At 42.4% G+C, this 25,431-nt stretch overlaps 1 protein-coding gene across 1 annotated transcript in view; it reads left to right on the forward strand.

The window, feature by feature from the left end:
* The window catches only part of LOC134022079 (CUB and sushi domain-containing protein 1-like), a 522,528-nt gene that overhangs the window by 341,701 nt on the left and 155,396 nt on the right, over positions 1 to 25,431 (forward strand). The window contains exons 29-30 of the mRNA XM_062463297.1: positions 1,119 to 1,306; positions 2,609 to 2,803. Of these exons, the coding sequence (XP_062319281.1) occupies positions 1,119 to 1,306; positions 2,609 to 2,803 (383 nt within the window). The remainder of the gene's footprint in view (positions 1 to 1,118; positions 1,307 to 2,608; positions 2,804 to 25,431) is intronic.

Here is a 25,431-nt window from a genome sequence, read left to right on the forward strand (position 1 = left end):
TATAGTTGACAGGTATGTGGTAATTCCAATCCCAATGTCCACCCTCACAGATTTACAGACTTTGAAGCGTGTTCTCGCTAAGTCCATAAGGGCTTAGGGCTGTCCCACTTTCATATCATCAAGTGTGCGAGGGCTCTTTCTCAGACATTTGGAGCCCTTTTTGCACCCTTTTCGTAAGTCAGCATTTTTGCAGACTTTGCCTCAGGGAATTGCCCGCAATTCACAGCGTTGTGACGTGAAACACAAAGGTTACAAGGGGAAGCCCAGAAGGGAGAGAAAAATCCCGGTGTCGCCTCGATTTGTTAAAACGATTTGACCTACGGTCTCGGTTAACAAACGTTTTAACAGATCTCGGTTTACAAAGGCGTTTGCAGACCTGGCGAGGAGTAAACATTTGCTGTTTAAACACAAAGCTCACTGATGTTTAATACAGTATTGCTGATAAATTCCAAATATTCTTCATCAGATTTGATCCAACCACATTACTATTTTGCTGATAATGCCCCATAATGAGTGCTGTCCAATTCCAATTTATAGCATTTTGAGCCCTTGCAGCCTCTTGCACTCAATCACTTACTAGGCGACGTCAATCTGTGAGGGTTCAGGGTTAAGGGGGGACATTGGGATTGGGACCTACATGGAGAAAAGTTTGCGCTTTAACCATTGGGGAAGTGCACATTTTTATAAAAACTGGTTACATAGGCCTAACCCTAGTTTTGCACTGTGGTTAGAACAAGTTCATGGCAGTATAAGTTCCATTGTACATTTTGAAAGAACATTTTAAAACAAAGCTTTCAGTGCAGTCACTGCCTAATGTTTAGTCCTTTTGCTCAAAGACTTGTGTTGCAATTTATTTTTATATACATCAATAAACAATGTTCCATAAGGATGGTAATTGGTGGTATTGTGTGCTCTTTACAAAATTGTGATCTTAAATTTCATTCTGCGTGGTATTAAAAAGGTCTTAAGAAGTCTTTAATGCAACTGTCCTAAACCTTGCAGATACCCTGCATACAGTACACACACCAACATACCTATTTCTGCTCTAACCCATGGCAATTCTATGAACCCATTGTAATGGAATGTCTGTATTTATTGTGTGTTTTTGTGTGTGGTAGCTTCAACATGGAGCCCAGCTATGACTTTCTCCACATCTACGAGGGCGAGGACTCCAACGGGGCCCTGTTGGCCAGTCTCCAGGGTAACCAGGCGCCAGATCGCCTAGAGAGTAGTGGAAGCAGTTTGTTCTTGGCCTTCAGGAGCGATGCCTCCCTGGGCATGTCTGGCTTCGCCATCCACTTCAGAGGTGAGGAGGAGGTCTGGGTCAATACAGAATTGGCTTGAATTACTGACCACTGTCAACCAAGCCAGCCTCAGTCGCAGACAGTTTCCTGTATCTGTTGTCTTCAATCTGGAAGTTTGTTGGAAAATAGACTGGTACATTTACATTTCGTCATTTAGCAGACGCTTATCCAGAGCGACTTGCAGTAATTACAGGGACATTCCCCCTGAGGCAAGTAGGGTGAAGTGTCATGCCCAAGGACACAACATTTTGCAAGGCCGGGAATTGAACCGGCAACCTTCTGATTAACAGCCCGATTCCATAACCGTTCAGCAATCTGATCCCCCAGGGTCATATTTAGAGACTTAGTAGTCAATGAGAACAGTTAATCAGCAAACATACATGCTAGGTGAGGCTCAGCTGTGGTTCTCTCATCTCCATCCAATAGAAAAACATAATCCAAGTTCTTTCTTATGCAAATCAATTCACGCTCACATTGTTGTGGTTTTCCTACCTCCATGCACCAGCAACCACAATCATTTACTCTGTGATCAGTTGATAACAGAGGCTTGGAGAAAAAGGGAAAAAAGACTGGCATTGTGCCAATGTCATCTGTTTTCAAACTGTAATTCACTTCAGAACATTTTCTCCTGGTGGTCTATTCTCTCCCCCAGATGTCGGTGTGCGTGTCTAGCTTCAGGTTGTGAGGGATGGCATGGACAAGCGTTTGCTATGCTCTTGCCTGTCTGTCCGTGCTGTGAAATGCAGGTTGAATTGTGATGCACTCTCGCAATTTCACTGATAGAATCTCCCTTTGCTCTTCCACTAAAATGAAGAAATGAAAGGAGGGGGGAGTGAGGAAAAAAAGAGATAGAAGTAGGGAGGCAGAAGGAGAGAGAGGGCAGGGAGCTTTCTTTTGTTTGTATGTTTGTGTACGTGAGTGTACTGTATATGTCTCTGTGCATGTGGTTGTGTGTGTTTTTGTGTGTGACTGCATTTGTACATACATGAACACATTTTTTATGTGTGCATTCCAGTGAGTGTGTGTAGCCCGAAGGACAGTGTCTGTCTACCTTCCTCCCTTCCACACACTTTAAGCACCCTCATCCCACCCAACCCCTCCAGCAGCAGCTTTAGGCTTGTCTGATATGATGTCCTGGAGCTGAGAAACTTTGTCTGCTTGCGGTCTACTCTCTCCCTCTCTTTCTCACTCCCTCTGTCTCTCTCTCATTATGGCTCTCATTTTGACTTGTGTTCTCTCTCTGTCTCTTTATTATTGACTGTGTATATTCTTACACCAGTATGTGTTTGTGTTGTGCTCTACAGAGAAGCCCAGAGAGGCATGCTTCGACCCGGGCAGCATTATGAATGGGAGCAGAGTGGGCCAAGACTATAAACTTGGATCCACAGTCACGTACCATTGTAACTCTGGATACACCAGTGTGGGTCCAGCAACTGTCTCTTGCGTGATGGGCATGGATGGGAAGCCTGTATGGGACAAGGCTCTGCCCACCTGTAAAGGTAAACTCTTATCCTCCTGCACTCATACATCTCAATAGAAACTTAGTATAACCCTCCTAGACACCAGGAAAGGAAATTATTGTGCTGGAGGACATAAAGGAGCAGTACAGAAAGCAATAATACCAAATACCAATGAAAAAAGAGCAATTGGTAGGATTACTAGGCATGTACGATATAGATTTTTTTGCCAGACGATACCAATAATTACCTGCCTCTCATGGCCGATACGGATAAGATAACCGATAATTTCACTTGGCGGTGCTATAACTTGTCTGAGCACTTAAACATTTTAAGGCAGCTATAACATGTCAGTCCCAGACTCTAGGACATTTCCAGGACATTCAGAACCGGATAAACTGTTGTTCAAAGTTTATAATGGAGAGATTTCAAACGTACATCACCTATTTTGGGGGGGGATTTACCCGTGTTTAAAAATATACACGCTAAATAGGGTAGAAGAAAGGCTAAGAGATAATGAGCTTTGACCAAACAAAATCAAATAGTTCTGGTCTAACCAAATGTAACTGCAAAAAAAAGAACAGTTTTTACTCTAGTAAAGTACATCAAAAAACTGTGCAAATTGCAAACAAGGTGTCTTCTTCTGAAAATGTGACAAACGTCCACACCGGCGATGACATGTTAGGCTCTCTTGTCTATAGGCAAACAATTCTTTGTTTACACTGTGGTTCTACCTACCCTGGTGCAGCAGTTTGACGTCATGAGCGTCAACAGCGTGCTGCACTTCTTAAGTCAATGAAAGAAATATTGGCTTTGTAAAATCTGCTGTTTTTATCATTTATTGTACCAATATATATGGTGCATCAGTATAATCTTACATTGAGCAGGACAGGAAGTGGTTGTAGTCCTTCAGTAATAAGGATAAGACGTGACTGTTGTTCTTAAAGAGGAAATTGATTTGTTGTTGTTTTTCTGGAAGAAGAGCTTATCTTTTAACCCTTGTGTTATTTTCGGGTCATTCTGACCCATCAGTCATTGTGACCCACCGTCGTATTGCGACAAATTTACCTCATACAAAAACAAAGTCAAGCATTTTCTTTTAACCGTTGGGCTGTCTCAGACCCCCCACATTGCAAAGGTTAAAATAAAATTATTTTGATTTGTTTTTGTATTGGGTAAAATTGGGTAAACACAACAATGGTTAGTTATGAACCTTTGGGTCATGTGACCCGAAGGCAGCACAAGGGTTAGAGAGTAGGCAAAAAATAATTTGTCTTCTAAAGAGCGGGACAAGAAAAGGTTTGTAGTCTTTTAACCCTTGTGCTGCCTTCGGGTCACATGACCCAAAGGTTCATAACAAACCACAGTTATGTTTGCCCAATTTTACCCAATACAAAAAAAATATATTTTCTTTTAACCTTCACAATGTGGGGGGTCTGAGACAGCCCGACAGTGAAAAGAAAATGCTTCACTTTGTTTTTGTATGCGGTAAAGTTGTCACAATACGACGGTGGGTCACAATGACTGATGGGTCAGAATGACCCGAAGATAACACAAGGGTTAAAGAGGAAGAGGGAAAAGTGGTTGTAGTTCTTCAAGGATCAGGACGAGAACTGGTTGTTGTACTTCAAAGAGCAGGGTTGGTTAAGGACAGCAGAGAGGGTATGGGAGGCTACTCCTGCCACACTTCCAGTCCCATTTCCATTTCTCTTTCATCACTTGCTCCATACAGTGCATCGGGAAAGTTTTCATATCCAGTGGCGGAACTAGAATTTTATACATGGGGTGGCCAAGGCTACTTCAGGGGGTCCATAGTCCAGAGTCTTGGGTCACTGTTTTCATTAATATATACAGTATAATCTGGGTCTATAAGTGCTGGAACATCCAAAATATTTTTTTAGGAAAGAAAGCTCAAGTACCAGGGACTTATACAGTTTTTTCCAATTGCTTAAGCACAATTTTGAAAACAGGGCTCACTTTGTCAAAACACAACACACGATTCACACAACTAGACATACAAGTATCAGAACACCTCCAATCTTTTGCAAAATGAAACACTTCGTTCAAAACTATACAATCATGTATAAAAACCCATTTCTGTCACCGTATGCCACACACATGGTTCATAAAATTGGACTGTTTGAACCAGTTACACACTGTAGTTCAACATTTAAAACACTTTTACAACATTCTTTTCTAATGATAGAACCTGCTTGATTTTGGCAGAGATATTGTTCCAGTAGAGTACATACAAGTACATGAATATGTTGACCAAACACAACACACAAGACCAGTACTGCACACTGCTGAAAATATTTACTGTATTTTTCCACTACTGTCTACGTAAAGGTTGCATTTTGTGCAGAAAATCAGAACATATTTCAAATCAAATACTGTAGTAGGCTACATAGTAGTCTATAAACACACCAAATACATTTGTGGAGACAAAAGAAAGAATACAGCAAATGAAATACAGTACATTATTTCAATCATGGACTGCAGTGAATATGTACAAAAAAAGTACTGATGTAGTGCATATAGCTGTAGCTACATGTAGCTACATTTTACTGTACTGTACTGTAGACAGTAGAGAATAGTAGTTTTCACCTGTGCTCTTGTCGAAATGTCCAAATTACTGTTGCAACAGTATATCTGCTGAGGTTGGGCTGAACTCTCTGTCCAGCCTCTCTCAATGTTGCCCCATGGTTCACAACATGGTCAACTAATGTTCAATGTTGTTTGAATTTCATTAGATACTGTAAATGTGTGCCTATTCTTCCACGGCCTCCAGGTCTACCTCTCCCTCTTCCCACCTTCCTCCACGGGCTCCCCCTCTCATCCTACCTCTCCCTCTCCCTCTTCCTCTACCTGCAACATTACCTTCCATTTTTGATGAGGACAGGTACACTGACCTGTTGCCTTTTTATAGTGCTTACACCTGATTGGTATTTTTACAGTTTAGCACTTTAGTGCTTGTACACCTGACGCCCGTGTTTGATCCATCTGTTCACATGTGTGGCATTTTACAAGGCAGTGTCTAAAAAAGGCAATGAAGTGACATAATCTTAAATTTCTGTGTCTAATGTAGAAAAGTGTGTTTAGTGATTTGCAAAACACTGTGTGTAGTATTTTGCAAATATAGTGTGAGGATGAGAATGTGCTTATAGTTGTGCAGGTCTGGCCTTCTGTTGTGCTCCTTGAGTGTCAGATTTCACTAACTGTGTGTTATTTGACATTTTTGTGTCTAAGCAATTGGAAAAAACTGTAATAGCATTTCTGTGTTACAGAAATAACACAGTGCATAGTTTATTTACAAAACAAAGTGAATTTACACACCCAAAAAAACAATTTGACTTGACAGGTAGTAGAAATCAAGCAGAAATGGACTTGAAAATTATAAATAACTTGGTGCCCAACCACATTACAAATTTATAGTATAATATTTATGTTCATATGTATTATGTTAACTAATAGCAAATAAAAGTTTTGGAATTGGCCTAAACAAGACCAAATTAAATCTGTGTGATAAGAAACCCTTTGGATGTATAATTTTAGAATGTCAGTGTACAAGCTAGTACACAGTGCAGGTATTATTTATTATACCTACTAACACAGATGTAAACACAATGTTAGGCTAAATTGGGAACCGATCTCTTGTCTAAAAGTTTTCGCGCTTTGCACATGCTTTCAGGAACTCATTAAACACGTATATAATGTACTGAAAAGCAAATCATGGAATTTGCTTTACAGGATCTTTAAATAAATAAAAATGCTAAAAATTCTACACATCTCAGAATCAAAATTGAGCTCAGGTGCGTCCATGTTTCTACAACTTGATTGGAGTCCACCTCTATATAACGTTCCACAGTTGACAGTGCAAGTCAGAGCACAAACCAAGCCATGAAGTCCAAGGAATTGTCTGTAGACTTTTGAGACAGGATTGTATCGAGTCACAGATCTGGGGAAGGGTACAGGAAAATGTCTGTAGCATTGAAGGTCCCAATGGCCTCCATCATCCGTAAATGGAAGAAGTTTGGAACCACTATTACTTCCTAGAGTTGGCCGCCCGGACAAACTGAGCGATCGGGGGAGAAGGCCCTGAGTCCAGGGAGGTGATCAAGCATCCGATGGTCACTGACAGAGCTCCAGCGTTGCTCTGTGAAGAGAGGATAACCTGGAGTGGCCAGACGGAAGCCATTCCTCAGTAAAAGGCACATGACAGCCTGCCTGGAGTTTGCCAAATGGCACCTGAAGGACTCTCAGATCATGAGAAACGAAATTCTCTGGTGATGGTACTGCATAGGGGGGATACGTTTTTTGCTGAGTTGATAGCTATCTCAAGTTATACATAGTTAATGCCGCCAATCAGAAACACCAGCTGCACCGTTGACAGGTATGTGGTATGCCCAATCCCATTATCCACCCTCAAAGATTTACAGACTTTGAAGCGTGTTCTCGCTAAATCCGTAGGGCAGGGCTCTTCAATAGGCGGCCCGCGGGCCGAATCCGGCCCCCGAGCAGCTTTGGACTGGCCCCCGGAGTGTGGTCCGGTAACCTCATTCAGTTTGTGACTATGAAAAAATAAAAATTCACTCGTGACCAGGGCCGGACTTACCATTGGGCTTGACTGGGCTCCAGCCCATGGGTCCCGTCCTGTAGGGGGCCCCGCCCGTTTACGTGCAGCGGAGGACTGAGCTATTAGCTAGAAAGCTAAGTTATGCTAGCAAGATTCATAGACAAGAACATTGTGTACGGTTGACAAACCGTAAATATAATTTGACAATATGTTTGACAAGAAGACTAGCTAGCTAACAAGCCATGTCATTGTCCCCAAATCAATATCAAGGTTTTCACGAACAAGGTATCGGCCATATACTAGTACTAGGCTACAGTACGGCCGCAGCATGTGTAGCGGGTTGAATAGCAAATGGATGTGAGATGATCGCATCAAAGTTGACATATTCTCCAAACAGTAATTATAATTTGACAGTATGTTTAACAACAAGACTAGCCAACAATCTAGCCATGTCATTGTCCCCAAATCAAATCAAGATTTGTATGTGTTGGCCGCAGCATGTCTGAAGTAGAGCTAGGTTGACTAGCGAGGTGAATCGAATGGGATGTGAGATGAGCGGTTACGTGACACTGACTGACACAGTAAATTCAGAAAAGTAACATTTTCCAAATAGGTTAAAAGAAATATTGAAGTCACTCATTGTTGTAATTACATGTTTGCTTGGTAAAGTTTCTTAAAATTGTAAACAGAGGTTTTGACTGCGTGACTGCGTCCCTGATATTATTGTTACTTTTTTCAGACACTTTGTACAGGCTCATACCAAGGAAAGATGTTCTTTGCTCATACAACGTAGCCCGCTCAATAATTTAGAACGGTGAACAGTTTTGCTGGAACTACTTGGCTGATTGGCTGCAGCCAATCAGAATCGAGTATTCACCCAGACCATGGTATTTTAGATTCGACTTCATGCAGCGCTGGCCTCGTCTGCAGCCGCCTGCAGCCGGCTGCGGTGCTGCATGAAGTCAGTCCATGTCGAACGCGCCTAATAACTTAAAAAATTGTTTTGTCATTGGGGAACATTTAGTCATTGAATCGTTAATTCAGGAGATTCGTGATTACTCATATCCTCCGGCCCCTGACTTTGCCTCAGTTTCAAGAACCGGCCCCAGCTCCAAACTAATTGAAGAGCCCTGCCGTAGGGCTTAGGGCTGTCCCACTGTCATATCATCAAGTGCGCGAGGGCTCTTTCTCAGACATTTTAAGCCCTTTATGCACCCTTTTCGTAAGTCAGCATTTTTACAGACTGCCTCATGGAATTGCCCACAATTTATAGTGTTGTGACGTGAAACACAAGGGTTACCAGGGGAAGCCCGGAAGCGAGAGAAAAATCCCGGCCAACCTACCTCATAAGAAAAGAAAGAAGAACTATAAACAAACAACCATGGAAGGGCAACCAACCCTGACGTAAACATAAATAAAAGTTAACATTTAAGTTTAAACATAAAGATCACTGATGGTTAATATAGCCAGAACTGTGTAGTTTGTCCTTTTCTGATAAATTTCAAATATGCTTCATCAGATTTGATCCAACAACATTATTTTTCCGATAATGCCGCAAAGTGCTGCCCCATCCAATTTATAGCATTTTGAGCCCTTGCAGCCTCTTGCATTCAATCACTTACTATGTAACGTCAAGTAAATCTGTGAGGGTACAGGGTTTAGGGTTTTGGTTGGACATTGGGATTGCGCCGTAATTTTGAGGCCTGATGATAACTTCAGTTAATTTTTTGTTTCGTTAATGAACTAATGTGATCAACAAGGGAGTCAGGTGGCTGAGCGGTTAGAGAATCGGGCTAGTAATCAGAAGGTTGCTGGTTCAATTCCCGGCCGTGTTAAATGACGTTGGGCAAGGCACTTCACCCTACTTGCCTCAGGGGAATGTCCCTGTACTTACTGTAAGTCGCTCTGGATAAGAGCGTCTGCTAAATGACTAAATGTAAATGTAACAATGGCATTCGCAAGTAAATGAAACAAAGCGCTTAAGCATTGGAGTTCGTAGTAAAGAAAATAGGGACATTTTGTTTTGAATATTTAGAAGCAAGTTTGCTATTACCACCGATATGACCAGGACCCTGTTCGTCGTAAGGGTTGAAGCTAAGTTAATCAATTGTCCCTTTAGCCCGTTAACATTAGCGAGATGAGTGAGAACAGCAAATATCGGTTCGTCAACGGCTGATCCGCATCCAAATCATGTGGTTAATTTCAATCAGGCTAAACTTATCAGGGAAATTGCACGTGCACGTTCTACTTCAAAAGGCAGGAAAGGTCGATCACCAAAACCGTGATTTTCTAACAGTATGATGGCGGAAAAGACGAAAGAGAGAGCGGTGATAGGCTATTCTCGCCATCCGAGCAAACTATTATAATGAGTCTCTACGAAGACAATAAGCATATTATCATGGCTAAGTCAAACACCGCAGCTGCCAGAGCAAGACATGCACCTTGGCAAAAAATTGACGATAAGCTATAAATGCGAAAGTTTTGGGGAAATGTATAGGCTCATCTTAAGTGCCTCATTACCCCAATCAATCAGATCACATTTCTTTAAATGTGCCTGCTGGCAGTAGGCTTAATGGAAATCAATAATCGAATGAGATCTTGCTAACGAAAATAATGATCTCAACTCTTTCAGAATAAGTAGGCTAGATAAAAACAAGGCCAAAGACCAAATTGTTTTATTTAAATTCTTTATTCATTCCTTATTTATTCTTTCTTTAATGTTTATTTATCCTTTCTTTTCATTCGTTATTACATCTTTATTATTTCTGTATTATTTCTTTATCAATTCTTTATTTCTTTATTTAACACCAACTATTTATTCTTCCTTTTAACGTTTATTTATCCTTTCTTTATTCATTCGTTATTATATCTTTATTTCTGTATTATTTCTTTATCAATTCTTTATTTTTTTATTTAACACCAACTATTTACACACAGTACTTAGACACGCTAATGCAAATAGCTACTTATTTTGTACACTTTCATTGTACTGTGCAGCAGCTTGTTTGGCAGCTTTCAGCATTTTTTGGGAAGTCTCAACCTCGTAGCAGTCTGTGTCAATAAATTTGTTGATTTTGCAAGACATCAGATTCACAAGAGTTGTGTGAGACAGCTGACTTCTGTATTCTGTCTTAATGTGACGCACAATGCTGAATGCCCTTTCCACATCACAATTGGAATTTGGCAGCACCAAAAGCAGCTTCATCAACTGGCAGAGCTCTTTGAATCTCAACTGCCCTGTGCTCACAGATTTGACTTTGGACAGCTTCCCCCAGAATTCATCAACTGGCAAACTTTTGTACTTTGGCACCAGTCCCTCAAGGTTAGTTGAGACATAATCCAGGACTTCCAAGTGGAGCTGTTCTCTGGCATCTTCCTTGATCACATTTGCAAATCTCTCTGCCAAAAACAAAATCAGCTCTGGAGTCACCTCATCTTGGTTCTCCATATTGACCACTGACAGATTCTTCAAGATTTGGTCTGTCATTGGGAACTTCTCCAAGATGTTTTTTAAAGCTCCTGACATAGAATGCTCTGGCATCTTTAAAGAACTGCTTTGTCTTGTAAGGGGGTATCTCTTGTCCTTCTTCACTTAGCAACTGCCAGGTTGCATATAACGCAAAGGACCCCCCACTTTAGAAGGCACCGTGAGAGGGCAAAGCCCGGTAGGATGGGAGAATGAACCACACACATGGTAGAGGGTGAAGCCCAGTGAACGTGCAGCTAACTAGCTCCAGATCCAACACAGACCAGTCCAGATGCAGATTGAACCGCTGAACAGCCTTTGCAGAAAAACACTTGTGATATTCGTAGAACAGGGCCCCCCCGTAGGAGAGCGACAGGTCTGCGATGATGGCCAGATAGGTGTCCAGTTTGACGCGCCTCTCGGGGGAAACCTTCGCACATGACGTCACGGAAAACACCAAAACCCACAACAAATTTGGACATTGTCAGTCTTGGTCAGCCTGGGATCGGCGTCCCGCAGAAACACGGCCACATTCCCACATTCCACCAAACGGCTTTCAAATGATTCAGGCCCACATAGTAGAATTTTACATCTTTACCTGACAAGATCTGCTCGCGAAGATTCTACCTCCTGCACAGCAAGCACACCCATCGGCTAGGCTATGGGAGCGGCGACCAAGGCCCTGGCTCCCTCGAGGTGCTGAATGCGGACATCCATGGTGATGAGCGTGCTCTGCAGATCGATCAAAGTCGCCAGCACGGCATCCGACTGTTGCCCGACCGGGACGGCTGCGGATCCCTGTCTGGGCTTCTTGGCCACGCTAGCATCCACGGCTGAACCCCGCCTGCTCTTCCCCTGAGTTTGCGGGGGACGGGATCCACCGGCTCCTCCTCGCAAACGTCCATGAAATGGAGGTACAGATCTTTGTGTGACAGGCCGACCGGAGAAGTAAGTCCCTTAGTGTAGAAGCCGGCCAGAAGGCGAGGAATAGCCCATTCCTCGATCGGCACCGGCTGCCTCAATGCCAATGCCAAGAACTCCGGCGGGGTTTGGACCCTCCGGCTGAAGTGATTTCCACGCCATCGCCGACCAACGAATCCTTATTAAAACCATCCACCTCGGAAACGGATTGATCGGTTATCGACTCTCACTCTTGAAATCAGCGGGATCACTGACGTCTGTGTCGCCCTAGCAATGCATATGCTGGGAGACCCTGCTAAATACCCCACCCTGTTAGGAAGGTGTGCCTTGACAGCGTGTTATGACGAGTTGCTTGTGACGCGTGTTATGACGAGTTGCTTGTGACGCGCTATGTCTCGGAGTCTCCTGCATGAACTAGCTCCGCTTGATTTCAGGGACTCGGGACCAGGTTATAAAGGGGTCCAAGAGAGGTTGTGTCATTTTAACTCTAGGGCAGGGGTTCTCAAACCTTTTGGGGCCAGGGACCCAGACCGTAACGGAAGCATCTGAGGCCCCCCCCGCAGAATAACCCTGAGAGCCCCCCCCCCCCCCCCCCCCCCCCAATATGTAAGGGATAATGTATTGTCCGGCAGTTGTTATCCAAAGATAAATCCCGACGGGACGAACAGGACCCCGACGCGATTAACTGAACTTTTTGGAACATTCTGAAGAGCCGTATAATAAATGCAACATATCGAAACTCAAGCTTTTCTTTTGAGGGAAATGTATTCAATCAGAAAAAACAGCTCAAACAGAGAACACATGTATTCCAACAGAAAAAAAACAAAGGCTAGGGCCTATCAAACAGCTCAAACAGAACATATGTTACAACAACATAACAAATATGCCTACATATAGTCGATACACCGGTAGGCTACTTTCTACAGGTTTGCAGGTGAATACACATGTGCGCGTCTTTTAGCAAATCTGTGTGCAAAGTCTTTAACCACGCTCTTTAGATGTAAACTACGCGCACGTTTATTCTCTATGCTAAGGATGGCCAGACCTGACAGCCTCTCTTGTGACATGGAGCTTCTGAGATGTTTTGATCAGTTTTAGCTTGGAAAATGACCTTGACGGCCCAACAATAACACCAGTCCGCGTAGCAGGATCCGAGCTACGCTACAGTTAGCTACATATGCTGCGGGCTTGCCGGTCTGTGTGACCATCTGACCTATATCGTCACGTCACTTACCTTGCTAACAAAGAAAGCACAATTAAATATACTTTTCTTTATTTTTATATCAACTCTGGAAACACAGACAAGACAATAAGACCATAGTGTGCATCGCATGTAATTCAAATTGGATAAAAAAATAAATTAAAAAACTTTTTGCTATTCTTTTTTTCGGCAAAGGGAATCAGTGCAAGCATAACGTCATAACGTCAGCACACGTTAGCAACGACTCAAATACGACGTGCATAAAAAAATACATAAAATACGACGTGCATAGATCTACTAGTAAGACTGTGACTTTAATGTCACATTAAAATGTTTTATTTAAACTCAAGCTTGTTTGGTGTGTCGCTGTTTTCAATGCCACAGCCTAAACTGGATGTCAAAAGAAACGTTTTTCATTTCCGGCGCATTCAAACAATCCCCTCAGTGAATTTTGGCTAGCAACAGCAGCTAGAATAGCTAGCTTGCTTGTAGCACAATTTACCGAGGTCAGCTTCTCCACCGTGCAGGGCTCTAGACTGAGATCAAATGGTCGCATTTGGCATTGTTACTGACAATGATCGCTTCCAGCAAACTTCTTTTGAATTAGCCATTTCCCTCTAAATAAATGTCAAGCTTATTCACGTTTTTTGGGGGCATATTATCAGTTAGCAGATGGTAATGTTTAAATCGTGATTCCATCTACTACTGCCGGTGACAATGTTGTTACTTAGAATAGCTTGTTTCAAGGGGGTTCAGCTTGTTTCAAAGGGGGTTTGTGGTGGCTAGCTTTTCTAGCGGAACAGGTTGCAATAAAGCGTGGAAGAGTCTGGTCCAAGTTCAGATGCAAAGGTAGTTTTATTGATCAAGACGGGATACATTCGGTTAGGTCTCCTCAAGCACCAGAGAGAGAGCCTAACCTAATCTCATTTATAGTCAGCATTTATACATCATGAAACACCCCACAATTCGTCATATCTAACCTTCGTATGAGCTATCTCCCTAAACACTAAATGTCAGTCTGCCCTGCCCTTTGTCTTATTTGTATAAGGTTTGGTTTCCTGCGAATGTCTCCCTTTATCTACTGTAAGCGTTTTGTAAATATGTGATGTTCTCGTTGTGACCGCTGATACATGATTATCTCAAGTCACATGATCGCCCCTTCGTACTATCCCCTGTTTCTCTGCTGAGAGACCAAATGTCAAGACAAGGTTTGTCCAACCTGTGGTTTTCCACTTAGGCCTCAACAGGGGTATTTCATCCAGTTCTGGCCCACGACAGGTTCTTAATGACTTAATGCAATATGAGTGGGCTAAATGCTAGAAAATAGCACTCATCAAATATCACTCATAAATCATAGAGGTTAGGACAATTTTTACACAGGATAGCCCAATATCTTCGTTTGATACAATTTTTCAACTGAGGCTGCTATAGCTCATCACTATTCCCTCTTGCAGGGGAAATGAGAAGTCAACCGTTTTATTCTACAATTCACTTTTTTCTATTTTGAATTGTAAATGAGCAGCAACACATTTATGCTTTTAAATTTATGCAATCTTCATAAATAATAAGTAGCCATTTTTATATAAAATATACAGAAATATCAGTTGTAAAAATTTGTTATTAAAGGGACCCATCTGCAACCGACGCAAGCAAGCACACCCTACAATTTCCACAGAAATTGTACCCTCTATTTGTTTTCACTTTTTAATGATACAGCACAATTGATGGCACAATTGATGGCACATTATTTTGCAGACCCCCTGGCTATGGAACCACTACTCTAGCGGATGCTGCAATAAACAAAAGTGCATTTTGCCCAATAACTGTTGATTTGTTTGCCTTATGTGATTCCTTTGTCTCGTGATATCTTGAGAGATCCCATGTCTGACACGTTAACTTGTGATACCAGCCGAATTGATGCAGCCGCCATTTTGATCTCATGAAATAACACATTTTGTCCCATCTTCACCAAATTTGGCAGAGATTACCTTCAGACCATGCCTCACAACAGTTATCACACTTCTTTCTTTTTTTTACTGTCCGGTACATCCAATCAAAATTGGTAGCAGCAAACAGGAAGTTGGGTTATATCTCAGGTAATCATTGATGGATTTACTTCAAACTTGCTACATGTACTCAGATGCTTGTTCTGAGGATTTCAACAACAAAAAAAGGGTTGTTTGATCTGCTTGGCCCCCTCATTACTCCTTGCAGCTATATTTTATGGTGGGTCACACCGTCCCTCCATACCACCCTACAACAACCTGCTGCCATTCCCTTGCCATCCCCGGTAAAATTGTCTAGATCCGCCACCTTTCACAAACAACCTGAACATTATGTAGCATCCCCGGTTGAAAAGATGGTCTCTTTAACTGATGGTTCACAATTCCTTTTATTCAAACCTTGTTTTGCGAACACACCGTAAGAGCTGCAGATACAAATACATTAACATTAGTGACTCTTACATGATGTGCTTCAAAAACCTTTTATTGCTAGCAACAAACACGACACGCGTTATCAGTAGCATTAGCCATAACCATTGGCGCATAGCAAATTACAAACATGAAATATGAACAACTTAAACTTAGACATATTAATCAAACAAACCTTGTTCCATCATCAACCAGTTGCTAACTATCCTTATATATATTGTACTGCTAATTAATTATCTTTATCTTATCTCCGTATTTACTAAACTTAAATATTCTGTGAGCTACACGTGAGTGCGCTATCCTTCCATACTTCTTCTTCTTCTGCAGGTACTAGTGATGTGTCGTTTGTGAACGATTCGTTCATTTTGAACGAATCCTTACAAGGACTCGGGAGTAACGAGTCCTCTCAAAGAGTGATTCGTTCATTTTCTCGTGGCCGCGCATCGGGACTGTTGCATAGGCTCGTCCAAGTAAACAGAAATGATTCGTTCATTTCCCGACTCGGTCTTCGGGTACGAGTCTTTGGATCATTTTTCACGTGACCTGCATAGGCTCTGCAGTGGTAGCTAGAGGAAACGCTAGAGGGAACGATTCGTTCATTTCCCGACTCGGTCTTTCTACGAGTATTTGGATCATTTTTCACGTGACCTGCATAGGCTCTGTAGTGGTAGCTAGAGGAAACGAACGATTCGTTCATTTCCCAACTCGGTCTTTCTACGAGTCTTTGGGTAATTTTTCACGTGACCTGCATAGGCTCTGTAGTGGTAGCTAGAGGAAACGAACGATTCGTTCAGTTCCCGACTCGGTCTTTCTACGAGTCTTTGGATCGTTTTTCACGTGACCTGCATAGTCTCTGTAGTGGTAGCTAGAGGAAACGAACGATTCGTCCATTTCCCGACTCGGTCTTTCTATGAGTCTTTGGATCCTTTTTTCACGTGACCCGCATTGTATTTTTTAGTAGAGGAAACAGTTTTCTCATTCCCTTTCGCGTGGCCGCTGTTTTAGTAAGACGTGAATGATATTCGATCAAGTCATCATACTGACTGGTTTTGTTATTTTTACATTTACACTTACAGTTTAGTGCAGTGTAATTGTTTGCCGTGATAATTAAATGCTAGTGTGATAATAAATGACCAAATCATACAAACTGTCATGATCAGGGATGTAGTGGGGGCTAAACGCACGTAAACGCCGTTTACGCACCTCCCGAAATTGGGAAATAGCGTTTATCCACCTTTAAATTGCGGAAATTGCGTTTATCCACCTCTAAATAGCGTCTAAGTTCTCTGCGCCTCGTATTCTGCCATTGGAATAATCCGAAATAAATTTGGTGTAATTTTAAAACACCAAAAACTTCATATTTCATATACTAATAATAAATAAATAATAAAATTCATAGTTTACCCACCTCTAATTTTACCACTACACCACTGCTAGCATGGTACTGCATAGCATAGTAACAACATTGCAGTTAGGAACTGCGATTTAGTTGCAATTTGACACTAATTGTCTGAATCATTTCATCTGCGCTGTATATGGTCTGTGACCCTCCAATCAATGCGTTGCGGCGGCGACACCAATCATGATCCACGAAGTATGTAAACACAACGTTACACGTTGTGGATTAGCCTACCTGTTCGTAATGGATATATTAGCCATGGATATCAGGCGATTTTTGAAGAGACCATCAAGTGCTCCCACTCCCACAGATGCCTGCGAAAGGCCTCAAGTACAGAGTAAGATCAATTCACGTTTGTAAACGTTGTTTTGGTTTGCACAACATCGCATTAAGACAGGGACAAACGCTGGCGGCTAGCCTAATAACGTGCTTTCAAATACAATGATGCAGGTACAAGCCAACCTTACTGGTTCCATCTAAATAGGCCTAATGAAACGTAATAATAAGTAAATAAATAATAAAATTCATAGTTTACCCACCTGTAATTTTACCACTACACCACTGGTCATGATACATTATTTTAATGCAGGAATTTATTTTAAAATAGTATCTGCTGGTGCACATGTCATGCACTAACCTACATGAGAATATGATACGTGTTTGCAGTGGACGCCCCCCCCCCCCCCCCCCCCCGTTGAAATGAACGAATGATTCGAAAAAAGATTTGTTCATTTTACTGAACGAGATTCAAAGAACCGAATCAGTAAAATGATCCGAACTTCCCATCACTAGCAGGTACTAGCGGTGTGTCGTTCGTGAACGATTCGTTCATTTTGAACGAATCATTAGTATGACTCGGGAGTAACGAGTAGTCTCAGAGAGCGATTTGTTCATTTTCTCGTGGCCGAGAACAAATAAAAGTGAAAATAACTAAACCTATAATTATCACTTGTAAACGAATATCATTCACGTCTTACTAAACCTAGTCACGCAAAAGTGAATGAGGTAAACAAATCCTTTTCTGTTTCCTCTTCTGAGCCTATGCAGGTCACGTGAAAAATGATCCAAAGATCCGTATCCGAAGACCCAGTCAAAATGAACGAATCGTTTCTGTTTCCTCTACCAGTACTGAGCCTATGCAGGTCACGTGAAAAATGATCCAAAGACTCATACCCGGCAGATGAACGAATCATTGATCCGAAGACACGGTTGGGAGGAACGATTCGTTCATCTGCCGGGTACGAGTCTTTGGAACGTTTTTCACGTGACCTGCATAGGCTCAGTACTGGTAGCTAGCAAAAACAAAAACAATTAGTTCATTTTGACTGGGTCTTCGGATACGGATCTTTGGATCGTTTTTCACGTGACATGCATAGGCTCAGTACTGGTAGCTAGCAAAAACAGAAACGATTCGTTCATTTTGACTGGGTCTTCGGATACGAATCTTTGGATAATTTTTCACGTGACCTGCATAGGCTCAGAAGAGGAAACAGAAAGGATTTGTTTACCTCGTTCACATTCGCGTGACTAGGTTTAGTAAGACGTCAATGATATTCCTTCACAAGTAATAATTACAGGTTTTGTTATTTTCACTTTTTTTTTACTTTACTTATAGTTCAGTGCAGCGTAATTGTTTTCTGTGATAATCAAATGCTAGTGTGATAATAAATGACCATTTCAAATCATACAAACTGTCATGATACATTATCTTAATGCAGGAATTTCTTTTAAAATAGTATCTTCTGGTTTACATGCACTAACATGAGAATATGATACGTGTTTGCAGTGGACGTATTTAGGCCAGGGAATTGGCTATAAAATGTTGAGCAACCCCCCCCCAGTTGAAATGAACGAATGACTAGAAAAAAGATTTGTTCATTTTGCTGAACGAGATTCAAAGAATCGAATCAGTGAAATGATCCGAACTTCTCATCACTAGCAGGTATGTCCGATCACAGCAAGTAAATGCCATATAAAACGGGAACAACAGGAAACAAAGCACATAAAACATTTGCAACAGTAGAAAATGGTTGTGAAGTCATTTACTGGAGGGAGGTAGCTCCCCCCCCCCCCCGGGACGCAATCCGGACACATGATGTACCCCCTCAACCTGCACGTACCCCCCCCCCCCCCCACACACACACGCAATCAGCAGGCGCGATATGCACCTATCTCTACCAGAAATGACCATTAGACAGTCTCTCACTCGCTCGAAATACAAAATCCCCGATTTCCGGGAGATTGTACAGCATTGGCGGGCGTCGGGGAGCCGCTATTGAAATGCGGGAGACTCCCGGACCTTCCGGGAGACTTGGGATGTCTGCAGACAAAAGCAGGAGTAAAATGTTTCCCTTTGTGTGTGTGCTGTATGTGTGTGAATTGTTGAGGGGTGCTCATGATGTTTCATGGACCATTTCATCAGATCTTCTGTCTGTTGTGTTGGGGTGTAATCTCTTAACCCTTGTGTTATCTTCGGGTCATTCTGACCCATCAGTCGTTGTGACCCACCGTCGTATTGCGACAACTTTACCGCATACAAAAACAAAGTAAAGCAATTTTGTATTTTTGTAAGCATGCGTCAGACCCCCCACATTGCGAAGGTTAAAAGAAAATTATTTTTATTTGTTTTTGTATTGGGTAAAATTGGGTAAACACAATGATGGTTCGTTATGAACCTTTGGGTCATGTGACCCGAAGGCAGCACAAGGGTTAATCTGTTCCTTTTGTCAAATAGCACGGCGGGTGTGTGTTTCTGCAGCACGCTCCTCTGCAGCCAGCTTCACTATACACATAAAAGGAGACTGACTGACTTCTCTTTCACAGTTTTTGAATCACTACTTGTTCAACGTCATGCAGGGACTTTTGAAGAGAATGTATTTTACATTCATATTGCACACATACACACATACACACATGCCCACACAGACACACCAACTAATTTATCCAAGCATTAGACTTTCATTTATGTGCATGTGAGTGACAGTAAGAAGCGTTGGTGCCATGTGGGCTCTATGCAGAGAAGGGAAACCGAGACAAGGAGGCTTGGGTGTGAATCTTAACCCTTGTGTTATCTTCGGGTCGTTCTGACCCATCAGTCATTGTGACCCACCGTCGTATTGCGACAACTTTACCGCATACAAAAACAAAGTGAAGCATTTTCTTTTAACCGTTGGGCTGTCTCAGACCCCCCACATTGCGAAGGTTAAAAAAAAATTATTTTTATTTGGTTTTGTATTGGGTAAAATTGGGTAAACACAACGATGGTTCGTTATGAACCTTTGGGTCATGTGACCCGAAGGCAGCACGAGGGTTAAGCTGCTGCTGTTCTGAGGAAGTGAGTCCTGATGTTCCCAGAATCAGCCTCTAATGAAAGGAATGGTTATGTATTCAATAAGGACGAGTTGAGGGGAGGGTTGTTGTGGGGGAAGACGGGGGAGGGGGGCAGAGGGAATATTTGGCACAGAAATCCGTCCAGCTCCCAGCTCATCATAGTGGAGTAGAGGCCTTGACAGTTGACTCATCCCAGTCTTCACCACAACAGACAAATAGACAGACATGGCCATGGGATGCAAAATCAACAATGCAATCTGTAAAATTATTGTATTCTCACGACACCTGATCTAATTATTCATTTAGTCTGGTTGTCAAACTCCTGCTTTATTAACCTGTAGGTAGGCTCACAAAGACTGTGAGGCATGAGCCTGGCATGTTAGGGGAGTGTTCTTGGTGTGTTAAAGGCATGTTGGTGTGAACGTTTCTGCTTCTTGAGGGTCCTTAATTTTCTAGAATACTGATGCTCTAAGGCACATCCGCAGGCTTTCAGACAAAACTCATTAGAACGGGGTGAGATCCCTTTAAATAATACAGGATTTTTACCCCCCATCTCTCTCTCTCTTTTTCTCTTTCTATTATCTCTGCTTCTCACCCAAACAGCTCTTTAATTCGTTTCCATAGTAACTAAGAGACTGTCTCGGCACAGTTGAATGAGGAGTCGTCCACGGCTGCAGAGGGAGGAGAATTGGGGGGAGGAGGGTGCGGGCTAAAAGCGTGGAGTGTAGCGCCTCTTAGAGGCAACTCTCACACTCCACCTGTAGACCTACACAAGAGTTAGAGCAGTTCCTCCTCAGGAAATCGATCTCATGTCCTACCTTCTCCCCGCCCCACCCACACACATATGTTCAACTTTTCTTTACTCATTCCTCTCCCTCTGTTTATTTGGATATTAAGTGCTGATAGTCTTGTGGATGAGACACCAAGGTCAGGCTGCTGTCAGCCTGGTTCCCATGGTGCTTGTGAGAGTATCTCACATGACCTGCTCTTTAAACTACAGAATACAGTCTCTGTAGTATAGATCCTCTCTCTGCTGTTGAGGAAATAATAGAGAATCTCTCTGTTGTGGAACTACAAGTAAAAATATGAAAAGTTCAAGGGTCTCATCTCCAAATGTCCAAAGCCAGATGTTCCGACAGAGGAGTTGCAGGCTTGTTTAGACAGTTGTGTAAACTGAAACAATGAGGACGTGAAATTTGTGTCAGCTGGTGTGCAATGAGTTTAGGCTTCTATTTTGTTCCCTGTAGCAGTGAGAGGTAAGGATGACATGATAGAAGCTGGGAGAGGATTTGGATATGTAGACTGCCGCCCTGACACCTGGGTTAGCAGCTCCACGAGGGATTCTAGGTACATGAAGGAGCAGGCCTAAGGGAGCGAGCGCCAAGAGGCTTATCCAGCTGAAGATGCGACAGGAATCTGAATTAATCAGCGCTGTATCGAGCAGTGAGGGTAAAGCAGCATCAGAAGATCACAGAAAAGACCAGGGATACGGGGATCATCTTGTAGAGTCTGTTTGGAAAGATGGTTAGAACAATATGACAGAAAGTGACATGAGGGGTTAACAAGAGACCCAGGCTTGTGTTGAACCAGGGAAGGTCAGCACTGCACTCCCCAATGGCTGACTCAGTTCCCTTTTGTTCCCTGTGCCCTGTCATATCATGTGTTGGGTTACAAATGTGTGTGTATTGCTGCCCAGAGACCATGTATGATAATAGAAACCTGACATTGACAGATGCCTTCCTGTGTGTTGTGCTTCCACTGACCTTAACATTCTAAACCTACATTCTTACTGAGTGTTGCCCTGTTTGTGTGACTTCTGTTGCAGATCAAATTTGCAGATAGGGTAAGGTTGGTTGCATCTTTTCTCTTAGAGGCCACCTAAGGCACAGGCAGTACACATATATACACACAAGAAAGCCAAGGAAAAACACGTACACAAAATGAACTAGATTGACTTCTAGAAACACAGGCTGACATTGTACAGGCAGGTGGATGCACCAGCAGGTAGGAAGACAGAATTGAAGACAGGCAAGGCATGCAGGATGAAAACAAGGTAGACATAATAGCAGACAGACATGTAAGTAGGCACTCAGACAGGTTAGAAGGTAGACAGTCAGGTTAGAAACAATGCAAATAGACAAGAAGGTGGACAGAAAGGCTAGCAGCAGTTTTGGGGGTAACAAAGTAACGCGTTACTGTAATCAGATTACATTTTTCTGTAATGCAGTAATGTAACGCATTGATCTTGATAACTTCAGTAATCGCAATACAGTTACTAATAAAAAATGTATTGCGTTTCTTGCATTACTGCGATCTGCATATCGTGAGGAGATTAAACAACAACAAATCAAACCTCCCTTTACAGTATGTGTGTTTGCGTAACACCCATCACTTGACTTAGCCCCAGAGTTCAAGAGGCGAAACAAGAATGGCAGAGCCGCTTAGGACGTTTTTTGAGGGATGGAGGTATGCACATTACTTCGTATTAGTTGCGCGAAAGGACAAAAACGTAACTGTACAATGTACATTGTGCCCAGGCCAAAAACAGCTCTCCACCGCCGCAAACACAACTTCTAATCCAGGGGTGTCAAACTAATTTTAGGTAAGAGGCCACATACTGCCCACTTTGATCTCAAGTGGGCCAGACTAGTGAAATCATAGCATAATAACGCATACATAACGACAATATTTCTTGATGTTTAAATCATTGGTGAAGGTTTTTGATGATAAACCCTATTTTAAGGTCTTTCTACAATAAACTAGAAACATAAAGACCAAAAACTCAGACATCAGCCCACTGTTTATCTGCCTGGGCTCTCCTCTGCTGATTCCCTTGCTTTGTGACGCGTTTGACGTCAAATGCGTCACAAAGCGAGCAGCGAGCGCTGCTGCCTGTGGCAATGAGCGCTTCTGCCTCCGGAGCAGACATCGCATTTACGCTGTTTTTGAAGCAAATACTGGATCGATTAAAAAAATTACAAAACGTTTGTACTCATAAACCTGCATATTCTTAATAGACATTTGGATTCGGAATAGCAGTTACTTGCGATTTATGTATTTTTTGTAATTTACAAACTTAGCAAAGACATCCGACGGGCCGAGATGGACGCCCTGGCAGGCCGGATCCGGCCCGCGGGCCGTATGTTTGATACCCCTGCTTTAATCTGTCAAACAGTGGCGGCTGGTGAAAATTATTGTAGGTGGGGCTGTGAAATATTCAGTCAATTCAGTAACCATCCTAATACAATTGAACACAAACTGCATGATACAAGTTCTCTGTGAAATAGTAATTATTTAATTAATGCACACAGCTATAGGCAAATGTCCACATTTGTGGACTATAAATATCATTACACTCAGTTCAGAAATATTGAAAACCACGGACATTTGGGAACTTGAGCCACTCTCCCTGGTATTATTAGGAAACACAACACAACTATTACTGTAAAACTAAATATTAAGGATTTATAGATGAATTTAACACAATCAATTATCTTTGATAGAACGTGCCTGTTCTTATCCACTTCGTTGAGTTTCCTCATCCCAATCCGGTGACCTTAGTCCAGTTGCATAGCGATATTGTCTCTGCCTAGCATGGCTAGCTTGATTGTATTCTGCATTTGTGTGCCTTTGTGCACTTGTTTTGTTTTCTCAGATAAATGTTTAATGTCCTTAATTCCTGTAACAGTCCATGCTGTATCTGTTCCGAATGTTATAAAAAGCAAGCACAGGAAATATTGGAGATACCACACACATTTTCTGGGATTGTCCATTAATACAAGGATTTGGGGACAATATTAAAAAGGAAATAGATATTATCTTGGAAGTAGATGTTGTTCCAGAACCTATGTTGTTTTTGTTGGGAGCCATACCTAAAGATCTATATAATGCAGATCAGCAATATGTACTGAGGGTTCTACTGCTAGTGGCAAAGAAAATGATTACGGTGAACTGGAGAGATGTAAAATCGCCTACAATAGGTCAATGGGTCCAGAGACTGAACTTTTTTTACATAACGGAGCAAATGACTGCAAGTCTACAGTTAACTATGGACACTTTTGTGCAAAGATGGACTTTATTTCACGATACTTGGGTGTCTGATGGATGGGGTGATGGGATAGAATACTGTTGGACAGAGATACCTCTTGGACTTCCTCTTTGATACATCTTGCTTAGACATCATTGACAGATATCGTCCCCTCTGCCTGTTGTTGTTAATATTGTTAATAATTTTGTACTTTTGATGTTTATTATGTCACTTACCACAATTACTATGTCAGGAAATGTTATGTAAAATGTTTAAAATTCTTAAATAAAAGTTTAAAAAATTAAAAAATTAAAAGCAAGCACGGGAAGCAAAATAAGGCATTGACATGACTGCATCCAGCTAGCCAGGCCTTTCTGTTGTAGCTTACCAATCGTGGGAGAAACCTCTCGTGTATGATTTAGCTCTACCCTTTTCGCTCGCCTGTTGTGTAATTTTGATGTCAGGTTGATCTGGGCCCAACTCTTTTATTTTTATTTTCTCCACTAAAGTTCTCCTCTCAAAAGGATTTTGAAGAGGATATCTGACAGAATTTGAGAACGGCTGAAGTCCGGTCCGGAGTTAAACTTGGGGCCGATTGCCTCCCCATGCCCAGTCAATAACGTAAAGTAGGCCCTACAGTTACAAAATCACTTCTATACTCTAACTCTTTGCTAGGGCGAACGAAATAGGCTTTATTGTGCATAATAATTACTCCCATAGGACATGCTCCTGCCAACCAGTCTCCCAACTGTGCTGTGCAGCACACCTTTATTCACCTGGGCGATACCATATGACGTGCGTCACAATCAATTAACATGCTCACCTGGTTTTCCCCCTTTAACACCATATTGACATGACACATTTCACACATACATTATGTCTTTATCACGGACTGCCATAAAATCACTTCATACATTAGTTGCTTTAAAACAGTGCGCACCCCTGCTCCCCGGATCGCTCTCCTCCCCCGGTGCGCACAATACCCCGCCCTGCACCCTGGTTTGCCCCCACCTCACATGGCAGACACGGCAACAGGGAAGGACACCGCCACACCCGCCGGAACTGGTCAGTTCCATGGAATCGGCCGAGAGCCACCGTTTTACGTGGCAGACGCCTTGCGTTCTGTCACATTACTCCCCCCTCAAGAGTGTCCGTCCTCGTACACTCGAGAAAGGCAGTCTGCCACAATGTTGTCTGAACCAGACCAATACTTCACAGTGAACCTAAATGGCTGTAATGACAAATACCATCTAGTCACTCTAGAGTTAGTGTCCTTCCTTCTGTCCAGCCACTGAAGGGCCCGATGGTCTGTCTCCAG

Source organism: Osmerus eperlanus, chromosome 6, assembly GCF_963692335.1.
Source record: "Osmerus eperlanus chromosome 6, fOsmEpe2.1, whole genome shotgun sequence".
Classification (NCBI taxonomy): domain Eukaryota; kingdom Metazoa; phylum Chordata; class Actinopteri; order Osmeriformes; family Osmeridae; genus Osmerus; species Osmerus eperlanus.